This window comes from Rhinolophus sinicus, chromosome 5 (assembly GCF_057876585.1).
Source record: "Rhinolophus sinicus isolate RSI-liver-muscle chromosome 5, RSI-T2T, whole genome shotgun sequence".
NCBI classification, from domain to species: domain Eukaryota; kingdom Metazoa; phylum Chordata; class Mammalia; order Chiroptera; family Rhinolophidae; genus Rhinolophus; species Rhinolophus sinicus.
Genome location: NC_142505.1, coordinates 95,012,128 through 95,040,000, shown reverse-complemented (window position 1 = coordinate 95,040,000; position 27,873 = coordinate 95,012,128). Strand labels below are relative to the sequence as shown.

The window sequence follows — 27,873 nt, the reverse complement described above, 5'->3', positions numbered from 1 at the left end:
AAATCATATATATTATCTCTATTCACACGACCATATATATATCATCCATATATATGTGTATATATATATATATATATATATATATCATCCTAAAGAATCTACAAAAACTAATTAGAGCTAATGAATAAAGTCAGCAAAGTTGCAGGGTATAAGATCAATATACAAAAATCACATGTATTTCTATACACTAGCAATGAACAAGCAAAATCCAAAAATGATATTGAGAAAACAATTTCATTTACAGTAGCATCAAAAAGAACAAAACACTTAGGAATAAATCTAACCAAGGAAGTACAAAACTTGTACACTGAAAACTATAAAACATTGCTGAAAGAAATTAAAGACCTAAATAAATGGAAAGGTGTCCATGTTCATGCATTGGACTACTTAATATTGTTATCAGATGGCAATACTTCCCAAAATGATTTACAAAATCAATACAGTCCACCTCAAAATCCCAATGGCTCTTTGCAAAAATGGAAAAGTTGATCCTAAAACTCATATGGAATTGTAAGTGACCCAAAATACTTAAAGCAATCTTGGAAAAGGAGAACAAAATTGGAGGACTCACAGTTGCTGATTTCAAACTTAGTACAAAGCTCTAGTATCAAACAATGTAGTATCAAGAGAATGAGAACACAAGCCACAGACTGGGAGAAAACATTTGCAAAAGACATATCTGATCAAGGACTGTTATCCAAAATATACGAGGAACTCTTAAAATTGAACAATAAGAAAATAAACAACCTGATTAAAAATGGACAAAAGACCTGAATGGACACCTCACCGAAGAAAATATACAGATGACAAGCTATGAAAAGATGGTTCACATCATATATCACTAGGGAACTGCAAATTTAAACAACAGTGAGATACTACTATACACATATCAGAATTGCCAAAATCCAAAACACTGACAACACCAATTGCTGGTGAGGATGTGGAGCAAAGGAAAATAACTCATTGCTGGTGAGAATGCACAATGGTACAGCCACTTTGGAAGACAGTTTGGCAGTTTCTTACAAAACTAAAAATACTGTTAACCATGTGATCTGGCAATCACACTTCTTGGTATTTATCCAAATGAATTGAAAACTTATGTTCACACCAAAACTTGCATATGGATGTTTGTAGTAGTTTTACTCATAAGTTGAGTAGGTAAATTAACTGTGGGTACATCTAAACAATGGAATATTATTCAGTGCTAAAAAGAAATGAGCTATCAAGCCATGAAAGCACAGGGAGGAAACTTACATGTATTTTTCTGAGTCAGAGAATCCATGAATAATTTATTTTTTCCTTATTTACCACTTTGTTATAGAAATTTTCATATGCAAAGCAGATGGAATAGTATAATGTATCTCCATATACCCATAACATCAGTATGTATTTACTAGTTAAGGACTTGAAAAAAATGACCTCCTACCATTTTCATACCTAAAAAAGTAATAATTCCTTGTTGAATTTCTCTCTGTTGTTTCAGAGCTCCCTTTTCACAATTGGTTTTTATAAAAAAAAAAATCCAAGCAAGGAATACATTGGGTGTGATTATGTCTCTTAAGCCTCTTTTATGCTACAATAGTACTTATCCTCTTTTTTTATTCTCATGTATTTATTGAGGAAACAAGAAATTTTCCACATTTCGGATTTGGCTTATTACATCTTTGGGTATTGTTTAACATGTTTCCCTATCACCCATTTTTCCTGTAAAATGATAGTTAGATCTTGCAACTTGATGAGATTCAGGTTCAATTTTTTTTTTTTTTTTTTTGCCCTGAGCCCTCACAGGTGGTTTTGTATACTTTATATCGTATCACATCAAGAGGTATATAAAGTCTTTCTCTATTAGTGATGTTAAGAAGGATCTGTAGGTTCAGGCATTATCAGTCTGATTATGAGTTTTTTCACCTAAAGTAGTGCTTCTCAATTCTTATGTGTAAGTAGCATCACTTAAAGAGCTTAGACCAAATAAATCAGAATCTTTGGGGATTAGAACCTGGGCAGCAGTATTCTTTAAAAGTTTCCCCAGGTAATTCTGATGGTACCCAAAGATTCCGAAATACCAGCAGATTTATTTTAGTAGCTGTGGTGATTGTTCCCTAGATCCATGAATTGCAAAATGATGATTTTCTGACTTGATATTCCTTCAGTCATTAGCTGGAATTCTTCTATGAAGAAAAACTTTTCCCTTATCAACTATTTGATTACTCTGAGATACTGGAAGGGCAGCATCATCCTTGATTTCTTCCCCATATCAATGAATCTTGTTTTGTTTGGGGACTCTTTTGATGCTCACATTTTCCCTTTTTTTTTTTCCAGTTAGCTACAAGTTCGCTCCCGTGTCCTTAATCTTTGATTTGTTAGCTTTTTTGCTCTCTGACACAGTATGTCATCTTGTACATTATATATACCAGACCTGGAATCAGCCGTTTTACCCAGAAATCCAAGTTTCTTTTACTGAAGGTGGTCTGAAGAAGTCACAATTTAGGCAATAGGGATGCATACTGCTACCAAATTAACAAGATATCTAGGCTTTTTCAGTGGACAATATCAGAAAATGTGTATTTTTTGTGAGAAAAATAATTTATGAGTTTATATTGATATGTCCAAAACAAATGTAATATTGTAGAATTTCAAATGAAGTTCTTTGACTTTATGTGCTAGTATCATTTCCCCCTAAAAATCTTGGTTCCTAAGGATGATCACATCATTACTTATTTGCTTTATCCTACCAAACGTGTTATTTTTCCTGATGTACATACACATATATACATGAAGAGAGTATAGTTTCAAAAACATGGTATCAATAGTTTCAAAACAGCAATGTCACAAACAATAAAATTACTGAATGCAGTTTAAGATTTATTTATGATTCTTTTTCTTTGTAGGTTATATCTTACCAAGAAGGTGCAAGAAAAAGATCAGGTTTAAATGATCTTGAAATAATTTTTCTCTGTGTATTTAAGGCACCTACAACTTGATATAAACTTGGGCTTATTTGCTTTCAATTTTTAGGGATTACTTTTTTAAAAAGTTAAATTTGTTTAAAATTATGTAAAATATTTATATGATTTCAAAGTCAAAACCATAATATAAGGTACATTCTGAGAAGCTCAGCTTCTCTTCCTGTCTCCTCCCCTCTTTTTTCTCTCCTTCTACAGGTAACCATTTTAATTAGATTTTGTTTTATCTTTGCATTCTTTTTGAAAATAAAGGCAAAGGTATATGTGTATTTATAGTACATTATTAAATGTAACTTTTTGTAAGACTAATCATACATTGAAGATGTTTCTAGTTTCCAAAGTGCTCATACACATCCTCTCCCAAGTTTCTTATGGCAGACCTTTTAAGTTGATAGAACAGGCAATATTATTCCTATTTTATATAAGGAGGCCCTAAGTTTCAGATAAATTAAGATTTATTTAAGATTACCAGGTTTTTAAGTGGCACAGCTAGAACTAGTGCCCAGGTGTGTGGCATGGTAGTTAGGAGAACAAGTTCTAGAATCAGATTGGTTGATTCTATTTTACTGCTTACTAATTATATGACTTTGAGCAAATTATTTAATCTCTTTAAGGCTCCATTCCCTTTCTGTAAAGTAGACTTATTATTGTATCTATGTGTATCTTGTAGAATTGTTCTAAGGAATATTTGAAATAACATAAACTCCTTAGCCAATGTCTAGAAAACATAGTAAATGCTTATTACATGTTGGCTCATATTATTATCCTGATAATTCTATTTGATGCTTTCCCCACTATCCCACGATGCTTCTATAGTTATTTCTTCACATCCATATAAACTTCTAGGATTACCCTTGTCTTAATTGATCCTTTTGTTCTCTGGATTAACATGAACTTGTTTTGAGCACACCAATATAGCCATGTAATGTTTTCATTTTAGAGTTTAACACGTGCCTAGTATATACCCAGATTTTAGACCTTTTTACAAAAAATTCTCCACCAAGCTTCGCATAGTATCTTGCCTACATTGAGTCCTGAAAACAATAGTGGTTGAATTGTTTCCAGCTGATGTGAAAGGTTTGTGGAGGAGGTAGATTTGAGCACTCCCCTGAAGTGTCTGTGGAATTCAATGGCTGGAGACCTGAAGGTGGCAGAGTTACAGGAGCAAAGTCAGGGTAGCTGGAAGTGCAATGTGTTAATGACAGATAACGTCCATTTAAAATGCCCAAATGAGGAGGTGGCAGTAGGAATGGAGCCTGAAACATTTTAGAACCTTTGCCTCATCTCTGTGATATTTAACATGGGCAAGGTCCCTAGGACTTGGAGATTTGGGGGTGGGACACAAAATCACTGAAGAAAACCATATTTTCAAAGAGTTTGAGATGATGATCTAGTACGTCAATAATTTAAGTTTTTAAAGACAAGGAAATAAATTTGACTTTTTCTTTTAAATATGGGAGCATGAAATGAAACACCCAACTTATCATGGGTTTTGCCAATGAACATGAGCGTTATGTGTATGTCATCTGTCACTAGATGGAGTCCATGAGCCCGGGGAACTCTTGATTGGACCTTTCTATATACCTCTTCCTTTGATTCCTGCTCTGTGCCTTTGAAAGAGAGAATAAGTACTTTAAAATAAAAAATTTAAAAATCGACAAATGAATTTGAATGGCAAAATTTTCAGATTTGCCCTTTTTAAAAACATCAGTATTTTTGCCTTTAAAAAAGTCATCAAAATAATCTTTTAATTCTTCATATTCCTGCCCTCCAAAAATTTTTTTGGAAAATATCTTTAAAACCACATTTTAATATCAGTACTAAATCTTTCTGCTATTAACTGTGTTTTTAATTTACTTTATTATTGAATGTCAATTAAAAAGTTATTAATCTCTGTTCCAGGGCTTCCCCAGAGGCTCTTGATTTCAACCCAATTATACATCTTCCCCTCATAAGCTTTGTTTCAAATATTAGAACAATTGTTGCACTGCTTGCTAAGTGTCAGTTTTTAGCACAGCACACACATGCCTGCATTTTTAAAACCTTGCCTGGTGTGAGGCATCATGAGAGAGAGGCCCACATTAGCATTTTTCGTTGTTAAGGTTGTTAAAAAGAAGCCTGAGGCTGGTAACAGATTACAGTGCTAGTGAGTATTCCAGTCACAGCTTTCTTTGCCATTTAGTTTATGCCAGGGCTAAGCAGTAGTAAAAGGGCAAGTGAATACATGAAGTGGTAGCAGAAAGTTGTCTTGGGAACTTTTCAGGCCCCAAAGAGGATGCAGTTAAACTTGATCAAATTAGTCTGTATGCAAGGCAACATGTAGGCAAGGTGTGATCTAATTCCTGTTTTGTCTTTCTGCTGCAGCACGTGCCCTTATAGTCGGCCTCCTTTTGGCTATGGAAATTTTCCAAGTTCAATGCCAGAATGCCTTGGTTATTATGAAGACAGGTACCAAAAACATGAGGCTATGTTTTCAGCTTTAAATAGAGACTATCCTTTTAGAGACTACCCAGATGAACGCACGCACAGTGAAGATTCTCAGAGTTGTGAGAGCATGGATGGGACCCCATACGTTAGCAGTCATAGCCACGGTGGGGAAGAATACCTGACTCCCACGCCTCAGCTGGACATCGGAGCCTTGGAGAACGACTTCTCAGCCCCGACATCAACTCCCTCTAACATTCAGCAAGTCAATGTCACCGATAGTGATGAGGAGGAAGAAGAAAAAGTGCTCAGGAATTTATAATTTTAAAACAAATATGCACAAAAAATAAACATTTCTTAAAATATATTCTGGGTCAGTTGGTGTGAGAGAAAAAGCCTAGAATGTTTTGCTGAGAGTTTTCGAGCCATGATTCGAGGAGTCAAACCAAACTCAATTTATGCCTTCATAAAGTTTTTATTAGTGAAACTGGAGTCCCGATGTTTCATCGTAGGAATATTTAAGATATGAAATAGTTTATTTTAAGGCGGAAATTTGCATCAATATATATTATCATTACTTTATCTTGGAATGTGCAAAATACCCAAACCTCACAATTATGTGAGGGAAAAGGGAGCATGTATCTGGCATGACAAGTGTGATTGTATTTTACCTCGGGATACATTTATTTACTTTTCTTACATGATTTTTTTGTTTGGTGTTTATATAATCCTTATGGATGTTGTCAATTTTTATGTACCATTTTGAAAATACTATGATAACTTTTAGTAGTGAATTGGGACTCAGTTACTAAATTTAATTTACACTGATAACCAGTTATAAATTGAGAATGTGTCTTAACAGCACCTGGGTAATTCCTTCCGCTAAATTAGTCATTTCTGTTTGTAAACATTTTCATCGTCTTTTGTGGATATCTTTTTCCATTTGGTATACATTGTTCTACTTTTGTTATAATTAAATAAACAGATAAAATTGTTCCTGTGGATGTTTTCTGTTTGAGAGATAAAAATAAGCAAAATGAGTATGGTTCGAATGAGGATGATTTCCATACCACATACAGATATTTATTTTTGCTTAATAGTTTCCAGAATTGCACCGATCCTATTAGCTTACACAAGACTTAAAACTGTTAACAAAAAGGTTGTGCACATATTCCAATGCCATTTCCAAACTCTACACGTGTACATGTGACTTAAGCACTCCTCAGAATGGAAGAGCTCTTCCAGATTTGGTTCAAGCAGCTGTCTTTAAAGCCATGGAATGCCTATAAGAGCATGTGGAATTTGTTTAATTCACAATAAGCAAAAAAATCCTACTTGCAATGGTAGGCGCCCACTTATGGATGGAAAGAACCTCTTTAGAATGAGATCAGGACTCCCAGAGATGGGATCGTGGTAAGAGATCTACAAGGCACAGAGTGAACTGATGACCGGAAATAGCCACAAACCAATACACTTTTCCCTCAGTGATCTCTATAATTTATGCAGATTGAGATCTTGTTACTTAAAACTGCTTGGAAATTGTATATGGAAACCTGTTCTAAGCTTCCAACTTCTTCCCTTACTAAATCTGTATTTTTTTCTGTAAGCAAAGATTGTTAATGTAATACATGTTTATCAACCCTGTACTTGATTCTATGTAAAATTTCCTCTTCCCAATAAAGATTTTATTTTCATATTTTATATTATTACTGTGTGCAATGTCATTTCAATGTATTTAAAGAGCAAACTTGAGTTTCTTGGTAGAGAGCAAACGTAAACTTCACATTGGAACTAAAGCAACGTTTGATTGTCTTTGCATTTGATGTCTGCACCATGAAGGAAAAATGTATTTGACAGTTAGACCCATTTTACCCCATCTTATTTTAGTGACTGAACTGGGTTTTGATCACAGACCTTATTCTTAAGACAATTTGGGTAGGGGCACCCTGGTGTAAGACAGTGGCATGACAGAGCACAGTTCGGTGTTTCCTAACAACCTGTCTTCAGGCTAGCCCTGCCCACCAAATTCTTCCCCAGTCTTCTTTTTAATGGCTGTTAAAGCTGGGCAACTTTTTATCTTCTTGCTCCTCTTCCTCAGTGCTGGGATCAGAAATCACAAGTTTAGACTGCTTACAGATCTACAGTATAATTTGCGCTGGGAAATATGGGTAGCTCTTATGTAGAAAAGTACCCTATTGCAGATAAGCATGTCTAAATACAAATGCCCGTCCGTATCTGCGCATTTGTAGTCCCTCAAAACCACTGTTGGCTCTGATGAGAGATCTACAGACCAAACAAATCCCTGATCCATTGGCACTAATGCCTCTGCCTCTCTAAGTCACCAAAGTGAAATTCTCTGAGTTTGAAGCCACAACAACTTTCTAATAGGTCTCATTGCCTTGTTTGTTCTTATAATTTGGAAGGTAGTGACATTTGTAATAAGAATGGCCTCTTTTACAAGTGTGTTCAATATGTTTAGAATGTCAAACTGTTCTGTGCTCAGGCTGTTTGCAAATAAAAACTGTTTTTACTGCAAATAGACTGGAAATAGATTTAATCCCAAGTTTCAAGTAGCTAATTTACCAAATTTAGAAAAGGAAAGAACAGTATTTCTCTAAGGGTATTAGTTGGGACCCAAGCTGTTTAGGTATTCTGACAATAGTTGGTCAAACAAGTTTGGGAAACACATGCTATGCCCCCACTTTGGAGTGTCAACTATCATTGTTAAGGTTCTCAAAAGTCTTGCCGTGAAGAAACATGTTGAACTGTGTTTTATCATGGTGCTTCCCAAACTTATTTGGCTTGAGATCCCCTTTTTCGTTTTAACATAATGTCTACTAAGATCTCACAGAATCCACTTTGGAAAACACTAATACAATTTGCACGTGGTTTTCTGTATTGATCTTCTTAAATCTTATACTGAGAGAAGCCAATGGCCAAATAAAATGTTTTCTGCACTAAGTATGTGAAAGTCTTAAAAGATTAAAGAACTGAAATTAATAGTTATAAATTGCTGTTGTTTACTAAATTGGCTTTTTAATGTGAGTTGATATTGCACCCAAGAATTCAAGTGGGTAAATGTGCTAAATTCCCACACAAGCATATTTTTCACAGTGTGACCCAGCTGTTACGATTATTCCTGAGCCAAAAGTATAAGCTACTTTTGAAAGTTGTAGTTCGGAGCAGATTTTGAAAAGAAATTCTAGGAATTCTATGAGCTATTTGCAATATTTTGAAATAACATAATTTTAATGTGGGCAGGGTAATTCTGAAAATTTTCTGTTCTGCATTTTAGAACAGACTCTGCTGAGGCACATTTCCTTTTTAGCTTTCTGAATCATCTTTTCAGGATTTTAGAAAAATTCCAAAGGCTCAACAATAAAATGAAAACAAAAATTAAGTGAAGTTACTTTCTATGTAACTCTACTTGGTGACAAATTCTGTATCTTCTAGACATATTTACTGTCTATTTCTATGTTCTGCATTCTAATTGCCTGACCCAACCTTACATGTCTCCTTTCTGATGTGAAAACGCACAAAAATCTCTCATCTTTTCACTAAGTGATTCATGCTTATGGAAAAGGAAGGAAGATGGGGAGGGCTGTTTGCTACACGTGTATTTCTCTGGCTCCTTCTCTGACACCGCTTTGGGGAAATGTTTTATTTCTAAAAATAATGACTAGCATCTTACATGTATTCTTTTTCAAAGGAAGATCTTTAAAAAGCTAAGTGTTTGCTTGCGTTCCCGGAGATACGTCGGGGAGGCCGACAACCCTTCCTGGAGAATGTCTTTTCTTTTAAGCTGTACATAATTACGTAGGTTATAGGCAATGGACAGGTGAAGTTTGACCAACCGTCCCAGTTTGCCTAGTACTGAGGGCCAGAGGGTCCAGGGACATAGGACTTTTCAGAGCTATAACCGGGAAACTCCTGGGCAAACTGAGACAAGTTGGTCACTTTATTCAACGAGTAAAATTGAGTATAGAATCATCCAGCAGGCTGGCTTACACAGATTGTGCTATCCAGATGTAGAGTTTTAAATTGCCGTGCTTCATTCAGAAAGGCAGATCATAGCTGAATTTGTGTCTGGCCTATTGGAAAGGCATGGGGTAAGTTATAGGCCATGTGGGGACTGTAAGAGAACTGGAGGTAGGTTAGCCAGGGGTACTTTTATCAGACAGCTCCAAGTTTACTTGGAAGACTAAAAGGAAAATGATCAAAGCTGTACATTTTAGTGATACTGTACTTTATAAACCAGGGAGAGAAAGCATTTTTGTTAACATGGAGTCTTGGTTTTAAATTTCTTACTGTTTCCCCAACAATGATAGCAGCATATTGGCTTAGAGTCTTTAGCACAACATAAAGCTGGGATGTTTTGGCACAATTAATGTCCCAACTCCATACTTTATTAGATGTCTCTGAGTCACCAGCTATGCCGGTATTTTTCAAATGTGGTCAGTGTACAACTTCCAACAAAAGGACCTACAGAATGGTTGTTAAAAATGAAACCATTCCCCAGACCTGCAGAATCAGAATCTCTCTGGCTAGAGCCTGGGAATCTGCATTTTAAATAAACTTTTCAGGTAATTCTTAAGGACTCTTACCTTTGACGCCATGCAAAGTTTCCGAGACATTTATTTCAAATTTGTTATGAAAACATGTAACTGCACTAAAGGGAATTTTCAGAGAAGAAAAAACCTTTAATCCATCCAATAATTTTATTTTCTGATGTTATTTCTAATATTTGTCCATATACACACATTTTTGCACAATTATAATCACAACACATGTCCAATTTTGCATGTATACAAATTTGCATTTCCCCGTATTTTATCATGAGCTGTTTTTCATACCCTGTAGCCTCACACATGATCACCTTTCATGTTTGTATAATATTGCTTCGGGCATATGTGCCATAATTAATCACATGAAAGGAGCAGGACTATAGTTTTTTCCAAATTGGTTTTAGTAATTTTTTTCTAGTAAATTTCAATGATGAAATTTTGGAGTGAGCTCTCTTACAGATCAGAAGGAAGGAGGCATCTCTAAGCAACCATTATGCCAGTGACACGATGGGTTTGGATGTTCTTTTAGATCTGAGCACCGATTGGCTAGGGCATGCAGGCTCATTCTGGGTGTGACTTTGGGTCACAATATGAAGGATGATGAATAGAGCACGTGGAAAGAAACGTGGTACAGGGTGTGTCTTCCTGGGGAAGGGACACACCAATCCCCCTTTTCTATTGGGCTTTGCTTTGTGACTTCCCTTGCTTATTGCTACTTATTCTTCATATCTCAGCTTAGAGCTCTGCCAGTTGTCTCCCAATGGCTGCTCCCCTTTTCTTTTTTAGTGATCAAACCCTATATTTTTAGCTATGCTTCATCTCTTGAAGCAAGGTGTTGCCAAATCCCTCAGTTCTGGACAATAAAGTGTCAATGGAAGTTTCCTGTGCAACTTCCAGAAAATCCCCTTAAAGGGAGAGGTTGTGTCGTCCTTCGGTCCTCTGTCCTTCCTACTGACAGGAATGTGACACTGGTGGCTTGAATCTGAACAATCATCTTGGACCACACAAGCCTCATACTGAGGATGGTAGAAAAACCAGAGAGGAACCTAAAGCATAATACCAGCATGGATTACTTTCCTTAAGATTTTTCTATGAGAAAAATTCGTTTCTATCTGGTTTAATCCACTATAATTTTGTGTTTTCTGTCATAGGCAGCTGAACTAAATTCTACCTCATGCAGAATTCTTCCCCTCCAGAAAGTTTTCTCTAACCCTCAAAGACTAAGTTAGTTGTTCCTGCTTTGTATTCCCACAGCACCTTCATTTATCTCTCCTGCTAGATTCTAAGCTCCCTGAGGGCCAGCTAGAGCAAACATCCTAGGAAAGAAAAATAAATATATGGTGACCAATAGAAGAACAGACACAACCCTGGGTTCTCAGCCTCAGTGACTAATGTGACTAATGGCTAGCTGACAAGCCAGTGCTTCTCAGGTCAGATTGCCCATGAGAATTACCAGGGAACAATAAAAAACATTCTGGACGTCCAGAATTCAAATATTTAAGAATGGGAGCTGGGCGTCTGTATCTTTTAAAGGCTGCCCAGGTGATTCTGAAGCCCACAGGGCAGTGTTTCACAAAATGGTATTTGGTAGCTGTGAGACAGCGTCGGGATTTTCCTCCCACCAACACCCCATTTTCCTTGTCTCTGCCTCCCTCCCTCTCTAAGAGCTAGTACTAGTTCAATGCCTTTCCAAACTCATGCTTAATGCAATTGTTAAACTCTCTTTCATCTGAGAGTGGCTCCCACTACATAAATAAAGGGTGGAGAGAGATTGAACAGGAGGGTTTTCTCACCAATAATAAATATAAGCACAGACGTGATGTTTTCCAAAGCATTATCACCATCTGTACTTATCTTGTTTGTTTCCTTACTTATTTTCTCCCCACCAACCCCTGCTGCTTGAAGCTTCAAGTGAGTAGAACTTTGTCGTCCCTTCTTAATGCATGACCCCGAAGGCCTAGCACTGTGCCTGCACTATATTACATGTTTAATGATATTTGTTGGATTAATTAATAGATAGAAACTACACTTTACTGAGCACCTGCTATGTACCACTGTGTCTGGTATTTTATGTAATAGGCAGAGTTACAGCAGGTCCACTTCTGACTCGCCTTGGCTTGAGAAGACAGTGGAGAGCACCGAAGAATCCAGAAGCACTCTGCACTTGCAAAGTGTCTTATTTGGCCACAGGACGAAGCAGGTGACTTTATGGAGCGGGCTAGAAGCGACTCGAGTTCAGGCCCTCTGCTCCTGATGCCCCAGCCTTGGGCAGGACCACACCTTGTAACAAATGGGTAGATGTTGGAGACGATGTGGAAATAGTTAAAGATGCCAAATAGAAACAAAGATGATAATAGAGGCTATCGATTTAGGACACTAAATTCTACTGCCCTGAGAGGAACTCTGGAGTCAGCCTTTGGAGAGGACCAGCTTTGGTTAGCTTAGCAAACTTGGATGGAAAAAACGCTTTAGGATCCACCCACTCCTTCAAACACAAGTCTGAACAAGCCAGGCGCTGTCCATCAGATACCCAGGCATTTTCCACGAGTCCATTGTGAGTGCCACCCAAATGTAATCTGAGAACTCCGAGTCATCCATCGTGCTCTAGCCACACGTGAGGTTAATGCCTCATCTCTTAGAGGCACACAAAGGGCCATCTGAGTAGGAAAGTCCCACCAAATCCCACTGAAACACACAGCCCACGTTCGGATCATCTTTCTGAACAGCGTCTTGGTTTGGAAGACACAGCTGTTGCTGAGATCCCTGAATGCAGCCTGCTGTTCTCTGTGGAGACTAGAGTAGATTAGTGTGGTTAACTGGAGATGCAGGAAAGCCCTTCTGACTGCCCCTTCCTCCAAATAACCAAGCTGCTGAGAGCCAGATGATGGTATTGCCAAAGGATCCCTGTCAGTGGGTAAAGCCGGGTAGGGCCTGGTTTCATCGAATCAAGACAGGAACAGGCTCTGCTTCAAACTGGAAAGTCCCCCACGGAATGAGTGCCCAGCACTTCTGCTTCCTGGGAAGGTGATGATTAGAAGTGGCCTTCTCTGACTCAACCCCCAGAAGTATGGCTGTTAGAGAATTCCATGAAACATGAGACATGGACCAAAGACAAAGCTGAAATCAGGTTTATGCCTCTAACAGCTGTGGCATTCAAATGGTTTCGGATTGGAGAAGTTAAAATAACAGCTGCAGATTTATTCCTTGTTCTTGGGATGGGAGGTGATGGATGCAAATACAATGAAAACGCAACTGCCGTGACTATTTTCTCCTTTAGTAAATCCTAAGTAATGTGTTGGTTTCTGTGAAATGAGATGGAAAATTAGTGATTTGCTATAACCTAACCAAAATGAATACAAAAAATTAAGTACCCCCAACTCCTACAACTTTCCAAATCCAGATTGATATTTTTGCTTAACGATGCCCCAGATTTCGTAGAGTTCTAAGAGACCATAAAGTTATTGTCATGCAGGGTGTCACGTGGGGTCTCTAGTCCCACTCCCCACATAGGAACATATGGTGAGGCCAAAAAGGAATCCCCACAGAGCCATAGGTAGGGGAGTCATACCACTATCGTCTCACTGGTGGCTGAGTTGGAGACACAGGAGGCAGGAGCCACACGATCCGCAACCCGCCGTCCACTTGTCTCTGCCAACCAACCTCACTTACCAGCTGCAATCTGACTCTCTGCAATCCGAAATTCACACTCTGCCACGCCACGCCACATACTTTGCTAGCTTAGCCACTGCAGTTATATCAGTGGCTAATGGCTAACCAATAACAGCCGATGGCCAACTAGTCACAGCTGATGACCATCTACTACCTGAGCCAGCACCTTTCCACGTGAGGCCAAGAGCCTGGAAACTGCTCTCTGGGGCTCTGTCCCCACAGTTATCTAGTGAACACATGGGAACTGCGTGGTCATCCTGTGTCATCCCTCATTCCTATATCCATAACAGACATCGTTAGTCACAGAGCTCTTGCCTTCCCTCAGACGTTCCTTCTCATCACAGAGGGCTCCAGGTAGAACCTAGCAATGCTATGGAGTCGATGCTCAAGATAAAAGTTGTATGTCTTCCCTAACCTAGCCCAACTCATGCACTTTGCATGTGGAAAACTAAGGGCCAGAGAGAGGAAGAACCTGTTCAAAGTTACAGAGTAAATCAGTGTATTTGTTGGAAGCTAAATAAAGGGCTCCAGAATTTTTAGAAATGTCAAGGAAAAAATAGGTCACGGCTTACGCGTATTTACTTATTGTGCTGTATTTGTTCTTTCTGTTTTCTAGATTGATCAAACTGCTTTTTCCTAATTTTTTGGTTTTTTTCTTATATAAAAGCAATACATCCTCATAAAAATACAAATGAATGAAACAAAAAATCCACTCAGAAGCACCACCCATATATGAAATCATTGTGTTAAGCCAAGGTCTGTAGATCTCTCTCTCTCCATATATATATATATGTATATACACATATATATGTATATAAACATATACAGAGGGTGCCAAAAAATGTATACACATTTTAAGAAAGGAAAACTGTATTAAAATTGTAATACTCAATATATACCAATAACAAAAGATGAATACAAGTCACATTTGACTTCTGCAATTACAAGAGGTGCTCAAAGTGGTTACCATCAGCGTCCAGACACTTCTGATTACGGCGAACTACTGCTTGAGCAACGTTGACCAAAGTGTCCACTTATATTCATTTTTTTGGCACCCCTGGTATGTGTATATATGTATATACACATAAATCTGTGTGTGTTATGTATATGTATATAAATATGTATGTATACAGATATCTATATATCTGTATTTTTATGAGGGAGTGACTCAAGCTTCCTTTTTAGAGTTCCTGGTCACAGAAAATGCTTAATAGAAACATTACTTTAGGTTGTGCCCTCTGAATGGACCCATATTGTACATATTGTTTTGTGACATGCTTTGTGTAAATGTTCATCAATTATAATGTCTAAATATGCATTTAACTTCTGTTGTTAGACATTTAGACTGTTACCAAATTTTTGCTACTCTGAGTATATCCAGGCTAAATCTTTACTCATAAACTTCATTGTTTTCGTAAGGGCGAACACATTTTAAAGGCTTTTGACACACATTGACAAATGGCTCTCCAATAAAGCTCGAAGCAGGGGCCCAGCGGTGTCTAAAGACTGAAGGGCGTGTTTTTTTAGCAACTTCACTGGCACAAGATCTCATCATTTCTGTTCTTTTATTCCCCTGTCTGTATGTTTTGTGCATAAAGAGCGAGTATAGGATTCCTGAAGGCAAAACCAGGCTGTTGCACACCCCATGGTGAGAGGCATGACTGAACACATAATCATAATGAATTAACATTTCCTGAAAGTTTACCAAGTGCCAGACATCAGGCATTAGCTCATAGGGTGCACAGCAACCCATTTTGTAGGGGAAGCTCAGAAAGGTTGAGCAACTGGCCTGATACCACACAGAGACCAAGCTTGGGCAAGTCTGACACGAGCCTGCATGCCATCCCCTTTGTCACACAGTCACAACAAATAAGCATTTGTATATAGGTTGATGAATTTGTTGTTTTCCTCTGGCAGGACAGACCTGAGCAACTCAGAAGGGAGCAGCCATAAAAATGGGCTAAAAATGCGGTCTTAGTTTCCCTAGTCAGTCTGGACTTGAATAGCCCCAATGGATTTCAACAATGTTAAGCTAGCTTTGAGGGTATGACCCGAGGTAGTATTTTTATTAAGGATTTCTTATGACTGGGAACTCTAAGAAGGAAACTTGAATTATCCCATATAAAAATACAGCCATCTAAGATTATCAGTGGCATTTCCTTTTTATAGTGTTTGGTGCTAATAATAGCTCCAAACTCCTCAACCCAACTTTCCAGCTTTTTAAAAGAACAGTACTTATGAGAAAGAACCTCTAACTACGGGATTTATTCCATCCAGAGTTTCCTGTGACTTCCCTGAAGGAGAAGGTGGAAGGCTCCTGGGTTGATGGCTATTACAGCCTCTGTGCAGCCCAGGGACCTGATGAGGGGCCGCTGGCAGCTGAGTAAGAGACAGAGAGAAAGAGACAGACTCCTAAGGAAGCAAGGCAGGCATGTGAGGCAGGCATGTGAGAGAGGCCAAAAGGGTTTTTATGGAGAACTCAGAACTAAGTCAGATTGTCTGTCCCAGATTTCAGGGAGCTGAGTAGGAAAAAATGGGCCCCTTTCTTCATATTGTTGTCCTTTGGGCAGCGCTGTTTCTGCCAGGCCATCACACCATGTCTGACTGGGGACCTGAGGGATTACAACCTCTGAGAGTATTTGGCAAAGAGGCAAGTGATTTTATAAACTAATCTGTTCCCTGATGGTTTCCTGCCCTTGCCTACTTCCATATTTCTTCCATAGCATGTCTACCCATGGAGGCCCTCTCCCTGGCACAGCACCTGTGGAACAATTCACCATGTTTCAAGGCTCTTAGTTTTTACATAATTTTTTGGAGGTATAACTTACATATAACAATAGGCACCCATTTTAAGTGTATTCGTACATACAGCTCAATAAATTTTGACAAATGTGTGCACCCATACAACCGCCACCGCAATCAAGACTTAGAACACTTCCATCACCTCAAGAAATTCTTACCTGCCCCTCCACCAATCCCCTCCCTCCCTCTACAACCCAGGCCACCGCTGATCGACTTTCTGTCACTACAGCTTAATTTTGCCTTTTCCAGTATTCCATACAAACTGAATCATAAAGTATGTCGTGTTTTGTTCCTGACTCCCTTTACTTGGCGTAAAGTTTTTGAGATTTATCAATGTTGTTGCATATAATAATAGTTTTTTGTTTGTTTTTTTACTGCTGTGTAATATACTGTTGTACAGATGTGCCACAAGCTGTCTAGCCATTTGAGTTTGCCAGGTTTTGGTTATTATGAATGAAACTGCTGCGCGTCTTCATGTGCAAATCTTTTGGGGGGCATCTGCATTCATTTCTCTTGGGCAAATACCTAACAGTAGAATTGTTGGGTCATAGAAAAGGTGGATACTTGTTAAGAAATAAGAAACTACCAAATTGTTTGCCAAAACCTAATATCTGAAAGTTCCAGTTGGCTTCTCACCCTCACCAATAGCTGGTCTTGTCAGGTGTTTTATGTCAAGTCTTTCTCAGTGGTGTAATGTGGTATCTCACAGTGGTTTTCATTTGCATTTCTCTGATAGCTAATCATGTTGGACATCTTTTCATGTGCTTGTTGGCCATGTATAGATCATTTGTTTTTGAAGGGTCTGTTAAAATCTTCTGTCCATTTTTTGTAATTGAGTGACCTTTTCATTGAATTTTCAGAGTTCATGATACAGAGGGTGCCCTAAAAATGTATACGCATTTTAAGAAAGGAAAAAACTGTATTAAAATTGTAATGCTCAATATATACCGATAACAAAAGATGAATACAAGTCACGTTTGACTTCTGCAATTACAAGAGGTGCTCAAAGTGGTTACCATCAGCGTAATTTTAAAACCGTTTTTTCCACTCTTGAAATGTGTATACATTTTTTTGACACCCTCTGTAATTCTAGTTAAAAGTCCTTTATCTGATATTTGCATTGCAAATATTTCCTTCCAGATTGTGGCTTGCTGTTACAGTTTCTTAATAGCATCTTTTAAAGTGCAGAAGATTTTTTTGGATGAAATCTAATTTATCATTTTTTTCTCTTATGGTTTATGCTTTTACGTCCTGCCTATGAAATCTTGCCTACCTGAAGGTGGTGAATATTTTCGCCTCTGATTTCTTTCAGAAGTCTTGTAGTTTTCAGCTGTTCCTTTTAGCTCTATGATTTATTTCATGGTAATTTTTTGTGTAAAGGTCAAGATTCTTTATTTTTCATAAGGATATCCAGTTGTTCCAGTACCATTTTTTGAAAAGATCATCCTTTTTCCATTGAATTACCTTAGCACTTCTGTCAAAAATCTGCTAAACAAAAATGTGGGTTTACTGCTGGTTCTACTGCTCACTAGCTGTATGACCTTGGACAAAGACTTAGCCTCGCTGAGTCCCCATTCCTTTCTTCCAGGCACACACATACTAGGTGCTCAATGGTAGTGTGGTTACACATGGCAGGTAGGACAAGAATTTATCTAAGTTCTTGAAATTAGTCATGTTTTCAGTCTTTTCTCTTGTCTCTTTCCCTCCACAGAGATCTCGTGGGTTCTGAACCAGCCTTGATGATCAGTTGTGACTCCCACGTCCCACCCTCTGTATGTCTTGCTTCTACCCTCCCTTGTTTCTCACACCCTCACATTCAATATGTTTAAAACTGCATTCATGGATGGTATCTGAATCAAAGCTCTTTTGGTTGCAAGAAGCAGAAAGTGACTGAATTAGCTCACGTAGAAAGCCCTGTTCCTTGAAAGGCTGCAGGGGGATTGTCAACATAAGTGAAGGGTGGGACACAGGGGAGCTTGCAGGAGAGCTTGCTTCATTGGAATGGTCCAGAAGAGCCTCATAGAAAAACAGAATTTGAAAGGAAATCTGGCTGTATTTGAAAAGGTGAACATGGTGTAAAAGGTCTTTTCCAGTAGATGGAACAACTTGGATCAGGGGTGTCCAAACTGCGGCCCGTGGGCCAACTGCGGCCCACAATCCATTGTTAATTGGCCCGCAGCAAATTCCAAAAATATATTTAGTTTACTTAAATAAACCAGGTGAGGCAATCCGTACTTCACCTCGAGTGAGTGGCCCGGCTGTTTGTGTATTTTACCGCATATGGCCCTTGGTGAAAAACGTTGAAAAAAGTTTGGACACCCCTGACTTGGATAAAGGAAAGAAGACTGCTGGGCACTGTGGTTATTTGGGATTCCAGCTCATATTTCCAACTGAATTCTGAACATGAACTTGATCTTATATTTCTGCAGATTGCTTTAGTCCCAATGGTAATAAGGATCGTCATCACCACCATCAACATCACCATCATTATCACCACCCCCACAGCACCAAGAAAACGATTCAGCACTTCGGATGTGCCAGGTACAATGCTAAATTCTTTTCCATCGTATTTTTTCATAATCCTCAGACACGTTTGAAATCTTAACGATAAGGACTTTGAAGGTCAGGGAGGCGTGTTCTTGAACTTGACCAAAGTGATTACTTAAAGGCACTTAAGAGGAGAGACTGGAATCCAACCCAGGTCTGCCTCTTCCCAAAGTCCTTTAGTTTTTGAACCCTAAGATTTCCTTAGAACACGGTCTTAATCCTCAGCTGTTTGTCGAATGAAAAAGGCTCCGTGTGATTAGTACTGGACATTTCCCTGCAGTCATCTCAACTAAAACCATTAAACTGTTAGCGAGGACTTCATCCATCATGAAAGTTTCTGGTTCTTTGAAAAAGACAATGATTTCTTCTGACAAGCCCTTCTCCAAATGGGATCTTAATTCTTAAAACTTGCAGGAATATTGACACTGGGAGGAAGTCATTGCTCAACCCCTGTTAGCACTGCTAATCTTTGGGCAAATTGCTCCTTCTAAAGTTGTTTCCTTGGCTTGGCTTTTTACTTCGAGAACTTTGGTTACAAAGAACTCGTGGGAGGGGCTTTGCAACTGATTCTGATCAATAAGCTTCAAGAGGCACGCAGGACATGATGGGTTTAAATGGTCCCTAGTGACCCTCCCTGAGCCAAATGCATTTTCAAGAAATCTATAGCAGTGTGTGTTTTTTTCAAACCCGGGTCCCTATTCAGAGGAAAAGACTGCCTTGTACATTTGTTGCCCTGTCTTTGAGATGCAATCTCTAAGCCATTAAAGAAAATCCTCTCGTCTCCAGTCTCTGAATCATGCCCTCCATATGCCACTGAAATTACTCACGGTCTATGAAAGAGGAAATGAGGCTATGGAGAAAGAACCCGACCCAGGAAGGAGTATGAGTTGCCCAGTGTGGCATGTAGGACATCACCCACTGCTGGCTTGAAATGCCCTCAGTATCCTCTCCCACTGCCTGCTTTGCTGATTTGTCAACTTACAGTCTCACAAGTATAGCTCTGAGTTGGTTGCTAACAGCAATTGTTTACAACTGCCCTTTATAGTTTGCAAGGCATTTTGAATCATTTATCGGTCCATCCATTTATTCACCCCTTTGGTAAATAAGTACCTAATAATAGTAATATTATGACCCACCATGGGGCAAGCTTAGAGGCTATAGTAATAATCAAAAGATTTATATAACCATGGTCACTGCCATCATGGAGTTGGTAGCCTAGGGCAGTGGGTTTGTTGTTGTTGTTGTTTTTAAATAATTCAGTGAAATTCAGTTGGAATTCTTACTGAGGATCATGGCGAACAACATGGAAATGCACTGGTTTAGTGGAGGCTATTGCAAAAGATTCCTCAAACTATCCCCCACCCCCCCACAGCCACTGAAGAGCTCATAAGGTCTAGTGCAGGAGGTAGAAAATATTATCACTATTCTTGCTTGTCATAGTATTCATCAGGCATTGTACCTTGCAGGGGGAGAAAATATGATCAAGCACATTAGTCCTTGCCTTCAATACTTTTGGGGCTCCCCATTATCCTCAGGATTGTAAAATGAAAACAGTAAAGCTTTTAGAGGAAAACATATAAGGACTTTTTTTGATCCTGGGGTAGAGCAAGATTTCTTCAATAGGACTCAAAGTATTAATGATAAAAAATTGATAAATTTAACTATATTAATATTAACAATTTCTTTTCATCAAAAGTGAATGAAAAGGCACCTAATAAAATGGAAGAAGATGTCTGCGTACATATATCTGACCAAGGGCCTGTAGCCAGGATATTTAAAGAACTCCTGCAAACCAATGAGAAGACTACTCAGTTAAAAAAAATGGGAAGTAGACTTGAACAGACTCTTCAGAAAAGAGGGTATCCAATGACCAGTAATAATATGAAGACGTTTTTCAACCTCATTAATCATTGGGGAAATGAAAATTGAAACACAATTTGATACCAACACACCCATCAGATACGTAAAATTTAAAAAGGGGAAAGTACCAAGTATTACGAAGGATGTGAAGAACCACCACTCTTAGAAAGCTGGTGGGAGTGTAAAGTAATAGAATCACTTTGTTAAGCTGCTTAAAAATATCTGCTGATGTGGATCACATACTATGACCAGCAATGACACTCCTAGGTGTATACCCCAAAGAAATGCAGATATATGTTAACCAAAATAATGTTCACTCCAGCATCATTTATAATAGTCTTAGTCTGGAAACTACACAAATGTCTATACATAGCAGAACAGGTATAACTTATGGTACATGCCATGAATAGAATACAGAATAAGCCATCTATAAACGACATAAACAAGATAGTAGGATCTCATCAACACAATGTTAAGCAAAAGAAGCCAGGACATCCAAGTCCCTAAGCCCCACCCCCTGCAAAAGACATACTGTGTGGTTCCATTTATACAAAGCACAAAAAGAGGCAAAATTAATCTTCACTGTTAGAAGTCAGGCTAATAGTCGTCCTCGGTGAGAGGGGGATTTGTGACCAGAAGGGGGCAAAAGGGAGCTCGGGCGTGCTGGGCATATTCTTTCTTGATCTGGGTATCAATTACATGGGTGTGTTCAGGTTGTGAAAATGGTTGAGCTGTGTACTGATGATATGTACACTCCATGTGTGTATTCATGTTGTATTTCAATACAAAGTTGAAAATATAAATAATGCTGCAGTGAACATCCTTGTAGCTATATCTTTGTAGACATCCCTCTTTGTTTGTTTTTCTTTTGACTAAATTCCTAGAATTGCAATTCCTGGGTCAAATGGTTTAAACACTTTGATGGCTTTCAATCCGTCTTACCAACTTGTCAGGGACTTCTTTTGTTTATCTTTGTCTCCCTGTGCCTCACACCACACCACTGCCTAATAGATGTTTGGTGAATAAAAGAGTGAGTGAATAAATGAAGGCCTTCTTTCACTTCCTTGAATGAATCAGGCCCCCTCACGCCTCAGAGCAGTTTCTGTTTGCTCTGCCTGGGATATCTTCCCACCCCCACCCCCACCCCCCCACTTCTTTGTACCACTGACTCTCAACATAAAAGACACTCAATTAAGAGCCATTTTCTGCTATGCTGTCTAAAGTACTCCTCCTTTCGTATTTTCTTTCTTAGCTTTTCTTGTTTACAAATCCTAATGTGTAATTATTATATTTCATTTATTTGTGCAGTTGCTTGCTTATTGCCATCCTCCCACTGGACTCTAAGTAATAAAGATAAGAACGACATGTGTCTTGTCCAGTGTTGTAATCCCAGCAGCTAGCACAGTGCCTGCGCTGCAGAAGGCACTTATATTAGTGAGACAGTTTCAGCCACAAGGGACAGATTCCTAACACAGGCAAGCTAAAGCAAAAGAGAAAAATTTTGGCTCATGTAGTTGAGAAGTTCAAGGGGTAGGTTCACTTCAGATATGACTGAACCCACAGGTTCAAATAATGTCATTGGGCCCCTCTCTCTGTTTCTATCTCTTGCCATTCTTTGACTTCATTTTCAGATAGGTTCTTTCCTGAAATAGTAGCAAAAGGACAACTCACAACCCCAAATTCACATTGTTCACCATCTCAGAAAAAAAGGAAGAGGGCTCTCAGAGTCTTGAGGGTGCTCACTGGGCAGTTAGGGCCACATACCCATCACTGAGCCATGCCAGTGGGTATGGGGATGGAGTTCCACACCTAGGCCTGGTTCCTTGATTATCTCTGAGGGGGCGGATGGGTGGGAGAGGAGGCTTCACCCCACGCAAACCACAAGCATAGATGTGAACAGGTGCAAGGCCAGGTGGTGTTGACTTATTTGCCTAACTTCTAGTCCAACTTACCACTCAACCAGCTGCAGGGACTCGGCTCTCTCACTGGGTGTACACAGCCTATACTCAGGAAACTGAGACTAACACGTAATTGAGCTATTTTCCAGCTAAGTGAGGCCAGCTGAAATTAAGTGTATCCTTGAACCTTGATTGCCATTTTCAAGCAGGCAGTAAGTACGTATATTGGCATTCTCTGAATGCCTTTGCCCTTTGCAATTTATTTGGTATTTAAGCGCAGGTCTGCCTTTTGTAAGAAACACAGGGGTGGAGTTCATATATAACGTTTTCCTCCTTCACAATCCTTACCCTAAACGGGATCTTTTATACAGTTTTCTTGACCTGTTTAAAGATTACCCCTCCTTCCATTTTTTCCACCTTCTTCTGCTTCAATCAGATTAACCAAAGTTGACTGAGCTAAGTGACAAACAGGAATTTTCTCATTGGTATGCGGAGGTACATCAGATACATTAACTCACCGCCAGCCTTAGTAGTCACTGCCGTGCAGACTCATCACTTTAGACTTCCAATTTGGCTCCCTTTTCAGGATTTGTCCATGACCTTGAGGAAGTCAGTTCCCTCTTTCTGGACCTTGGTAGCTCTAGCTGTAAAATGAAATAATTACTTTATCTGCTAAACAAGATGGTTTCTGAAGTGCACTCCAGATCTCTGATCCTGAAATTATCTTTCCCCCCTTCTTAGCAATCTGGTAATGACAAGGTTACTACTAAGTGTGGGGTGGCTGCAGGACAAGCCACATGATTTGTGGGTCTCCATACCAAATGAGAATTTGGGTCCCCTTGTCCAAAAATTAAGAATTTCAAGTCAACTGCCTGGGTTGCACTTCTGTGAAGCCAGCCCCTGGTGACTGAACTAATCAGATAAGATTAACCAGCTATGCTCATGCCCCTCCTCAAAATTCTGTATTATGTCTCCACATCTTTTGCAGGGATAACAAAATCAAGTCCCTCTAAACTAAATGAGTGATGTGGACTGTGGGTTGTTGGTGACTGTGACAAAATAGAAAACAAATGTTCTTCCTAAAAGAAGCAGCTAATACTGATCTCCAGCCAATTGTCACCATGGGAAAGTTGAGGCTTACTATTGTCCAACCTTCTAATTTTTTAAGAGAAGCCAGAGTAAGGATTTAAAAAATAATAATAAATCTCTTGATTTTTTTTTTTAATGTTGGTAAATGTTGAGAAAAATTATCCGAAATTTGGAAATGAGGCAAAAGGATGAGAGCAGTTTCCTTCAATGGCAGTGATGCTCCAAATGTGCTCCCTAATCAACAGCATCAGCATCACCTGAGATCAAAACATCAGCATATATATAAAATCATACATATGCATTTATACACATACATATGCTTATACATGTGCGATGATAAAAACGATACAGGTAACAGAAGGGAGGAATTAGGATTATTTTGTTATTATTAAGTGCTCACACTACCTGTGATGTGGTGGTATAGTGTTATTTGTGGACTTGGATTAGCTATAAATGTGTATTGAGAACTCTAGGGCAACCACTAAAAAACGTTAAAAAAAAAGTGTAACTGATATGCGAAGAAAAGAGAAAATGGAGTCATAGAAGCTGTTCAAACAAAGCCACAAAAAGCAGAAAAAGAGTGGAATAAGGACAAGGGCAAACATAGAAAACAGTAACAAATATGATAGATATTAATCCAACTATATCAATAACCACTTTGAATGTTAATCATCTAAATGTAGGAATTTAAAAAGAGATTGTCATAATGGATCAAAAACAGACCCAATTATATTTGTGCACAAGAAACCCACTCTAAAGATACATAAAGGTAAATGGATGGAGAAAACTATACCATGCTAACACTGTTCAAAAGAAAGCAGGAACAGCAACTAGACAGAGCAGACCTCAAACCAAGAAAAGTTATCGGGGATAAAGAAGGGCATTACATAACGGTAAAGGGGTCAAGAGTCCAAAAAGAACTAACAATCCTTAATGTGTCTGCATCTAACAACAGAGCATCAAACTATGTGAGGCAAAAACTGTTAGAAATTCAGAGAGAAAAGGATGGCTTCACTATCACAGTTGGAGATTTCAACACCCCTCTATCACAAATGGACAGATCCAGCAGCCAAAAAATCAGGAAGAACATAGTTGAACTCAACAACGCTGTCAATCAACTGGGTATAATTGACATCTGTAGACCACTTCATCAACAACAACCGAAAACACCTTCTCTTCAAGATTACATGGAACATTCACCACTGTAGACCATGTTCACAGCCATAAAATACACCTTAATGAATTTAAAATAATAAAAGTCATACAATGTTTGTTCTCAAACCACAGTGGAATTAAACTAGAAATCAATAACAAAAAGATAACTAAAAATTTTCAAAATATATGGAGATTAAACAATACACATCTAAACAACACATAAAAGAAAGAAGAAATCTCAACAGCAATTAAAAAATATTTTGAATTAAATGAAGATGAAAACACAACTTATCAAATATGTGAGATATCGTGCAAGCTGTACTTAGAGGGAAATTTATAGCCTTGAATGCATATATTTGAAAAGAAAAAATACCTAAAATCAATAACCTACATCTTCCACCTTAGGAAATTAGAAAAAGAAAAGCAAATTAAATCCAAACTAAGTGGGAGAAAATAAAAATTAAAGCAGAAATCAATAAAATTTAAAACAAAAAATTAATAGAGAAAATCAATTAAACCAAAAGCAAGTTCTTCAAAAAGATCAATAAAATTGATAAGCCTCTAGGTTGGCTAACTAAGAAAAGAAGAGAGAAGACACAAATTACTAATATCAGAAATGAAAGCGAGAACATTACTACAGATCCCATGGAAATTAAAAGGATAATAAAGAAATACTATGAAGAACTCTATGTCCACAAATTTGATAACCTAGATGAAATAGAGCAGTTCCCTGAGAGACCCAACTTGCCAAAGTGACACAAAAAGAAATAGATAAGCTGAATAGGCCTATATCTATTTTTAAAAATTGAGTTAACAACAATAACCTTCCAAAACAGAAAACACCAGGCCCAGATAGGTGAATACTACCAAACACATGTGACACAATTCACTGGGGAATTCTACCAAACATTTAAGGAAGAAATTATACCAATTTTTTACAATCTGTTCCAGAGGATAGAAGCAGAAGAAATACTTCCTAACTCATTATATGAGCCAGCATTGTCCTAATATTTAAACCAGGCAAAGACATTACAAGAAAAGAAAACTACAGACTAAAATCTCTCATGAATATAGATGCAAAAATTCTCAACAAAATATTAACAAATCGAATCCAACAATGTATAAAAAAAGTTATATATCATGACCAAGTGGGATTTGTTCCAGTATGCAAGACTGGTTCAACATTCAAAAATCAGTCAATGGAATCTGTCACGTAGAAAGGCTAAAAATGAAAAATAACATGATTGTATAAATAGATGCAGAAGAAACATTTGACAAAATCCAACACCTATTCATGATAAAAACTCTCATTAAACTAGGAATAGAGCCAGGTTGCAGAATACAAAGGTAATATACAAAAGTCAAACACTTTCCTATATACCAGCAGTGGACAAGTGGAATTTGAAATTAAAATTTGAATTTGAATTTTGGGGTGCATTTACATTAGCACTACCAAAATGAAATACTTAGGTATCAATCTAATGGAATATGTAGAAAATCTATATGAGGAAAACAACAAGCTCTGATGAATGAAATCAAAGAAGAAAGAACTAAAAATGGAGAGATATTCCATGTTCATGGATAGGAAGACCTCACTATTGTCAAGATTCAGATTTTCCCAACTTGTTCTATCGATTCAATGCAATCCCAATCAAAATCCCAGAAGTTATGTTGTGGATATCAACAAAGTGATTCTAAAGTATATATGGAGAGGCAAAGACCCAGCATACCCAACACAATATCGAAGAAGAAAAACAAAGTTGGAGGACTGACACTGCTTGACTTCAAGACTTACTGTAAAGCTGCAGTAATCAAGACAGTGTGGTATTGGCAAAAGAATGGATAAATAGATCAATGGAGCAGAATAGAGTACTCAGAAATATGCCCACATAAATATAGTCAACTGATCTTTGACAAAGAAGCAAAGGCAACACAATGGAGCAAAGATTGTCCTTTCCAAAAATGGTGGTGGAACAACTGAATATCCACATACAAAAAAAAAAAAAATCTAGATAAAGACTTTATATCCTTCACAAAATTTAACTCAAAATGCATCACAGACCTAATTGTAAAATGCAAAACTATAAAACTCCTCGAAGATAATGTAGGAGAAAAACCTAGATCACCTTTGGTATGTGATGACTTTTTAGATACAGCATCAAAGGCACAATCCATGAAAGAAATAATTGGTCAGCCGGACTTTAAAAACCTCTGCTCTGTGAAAAACAATGTCAAGAGAATGAAAAGAAGCCACAGACTGGGAGAAAATATTTGCAGAAGACACATTTGATAAAGGACTATTATCCAAAATATACAAAGAACTCTTAAGACTCAACAATAAGAAAACAAAGAGCCTGGTTTAAAAATGGGCCAAAAGACCAGAACAGACACCTCACCAAAGGAGATACACAGATGGCAAATAAGCACATGAAGAGACTTTCAACATCATATTTCATTAGAAAATTGCAAATTAAAATGAAATACCACTACACACCTATTAGAATGGCTAAAATCCAAAACACTGACAGCACCAACTGCTGGCAATGGGGCAGAGCAATAGAAAGTCTCATTTATTGCTGGTGGGAATGCAAAATGGGAGAGCCATTTTAGAAAACGGATGGGTGGTTTTTTACAAAACTAAACATATTCTTAACATATAATCATGTTCCTTGGTATTTACTCAAATGAATTGAAAATGTATGTCCCCACAGAAACCTGCACATGATATATATAGCAGCTTTATTCAGAATCGCCAATACTGGGAAACAACCAAGATCTCCTGCAGGTAAACTGTGGCCATCATCAAAACAATGGAGTATTAGTCTGTGATACAAAGAAATGAGTTATCAAGCCATGACAAGACATGGAGGAACCTTAAAGGCATAGTGCTAAGTGAAATAA

At 38.1% G+C, this 27,873-nt stretch overlaps 1 protein-coding gene across 2 annotated transcripts in view; it reads left to right on the top strand.

Annotated features, from left to right (window-relative positions):
• Nucleotides 1-5,709, top strand: part of SOX30 (SRY-box transcription factor 30) — a 24,212-nt gene extending 18,503 nt beyond the window's left edge. Inside the window, exon 5 of one of the 2 annotated variants that reach the window (XM_019740378.3) lies at nucleotides 5,328-5,709. In XM_019740378.3, the coding sequence (XP_019595937.3) occupies nucleotides 5,328-5,709 (382 nt within the window). The remainder of the gene's footprint in view (nucleotides 1-5,327) is intronic. The other variant, XM_019740387.3, reaches the window with a different exon arrangement.
• The last annotated feature ends 22,164 nt before the right edge of the window (nucleotides 5,710-27,873 follow it).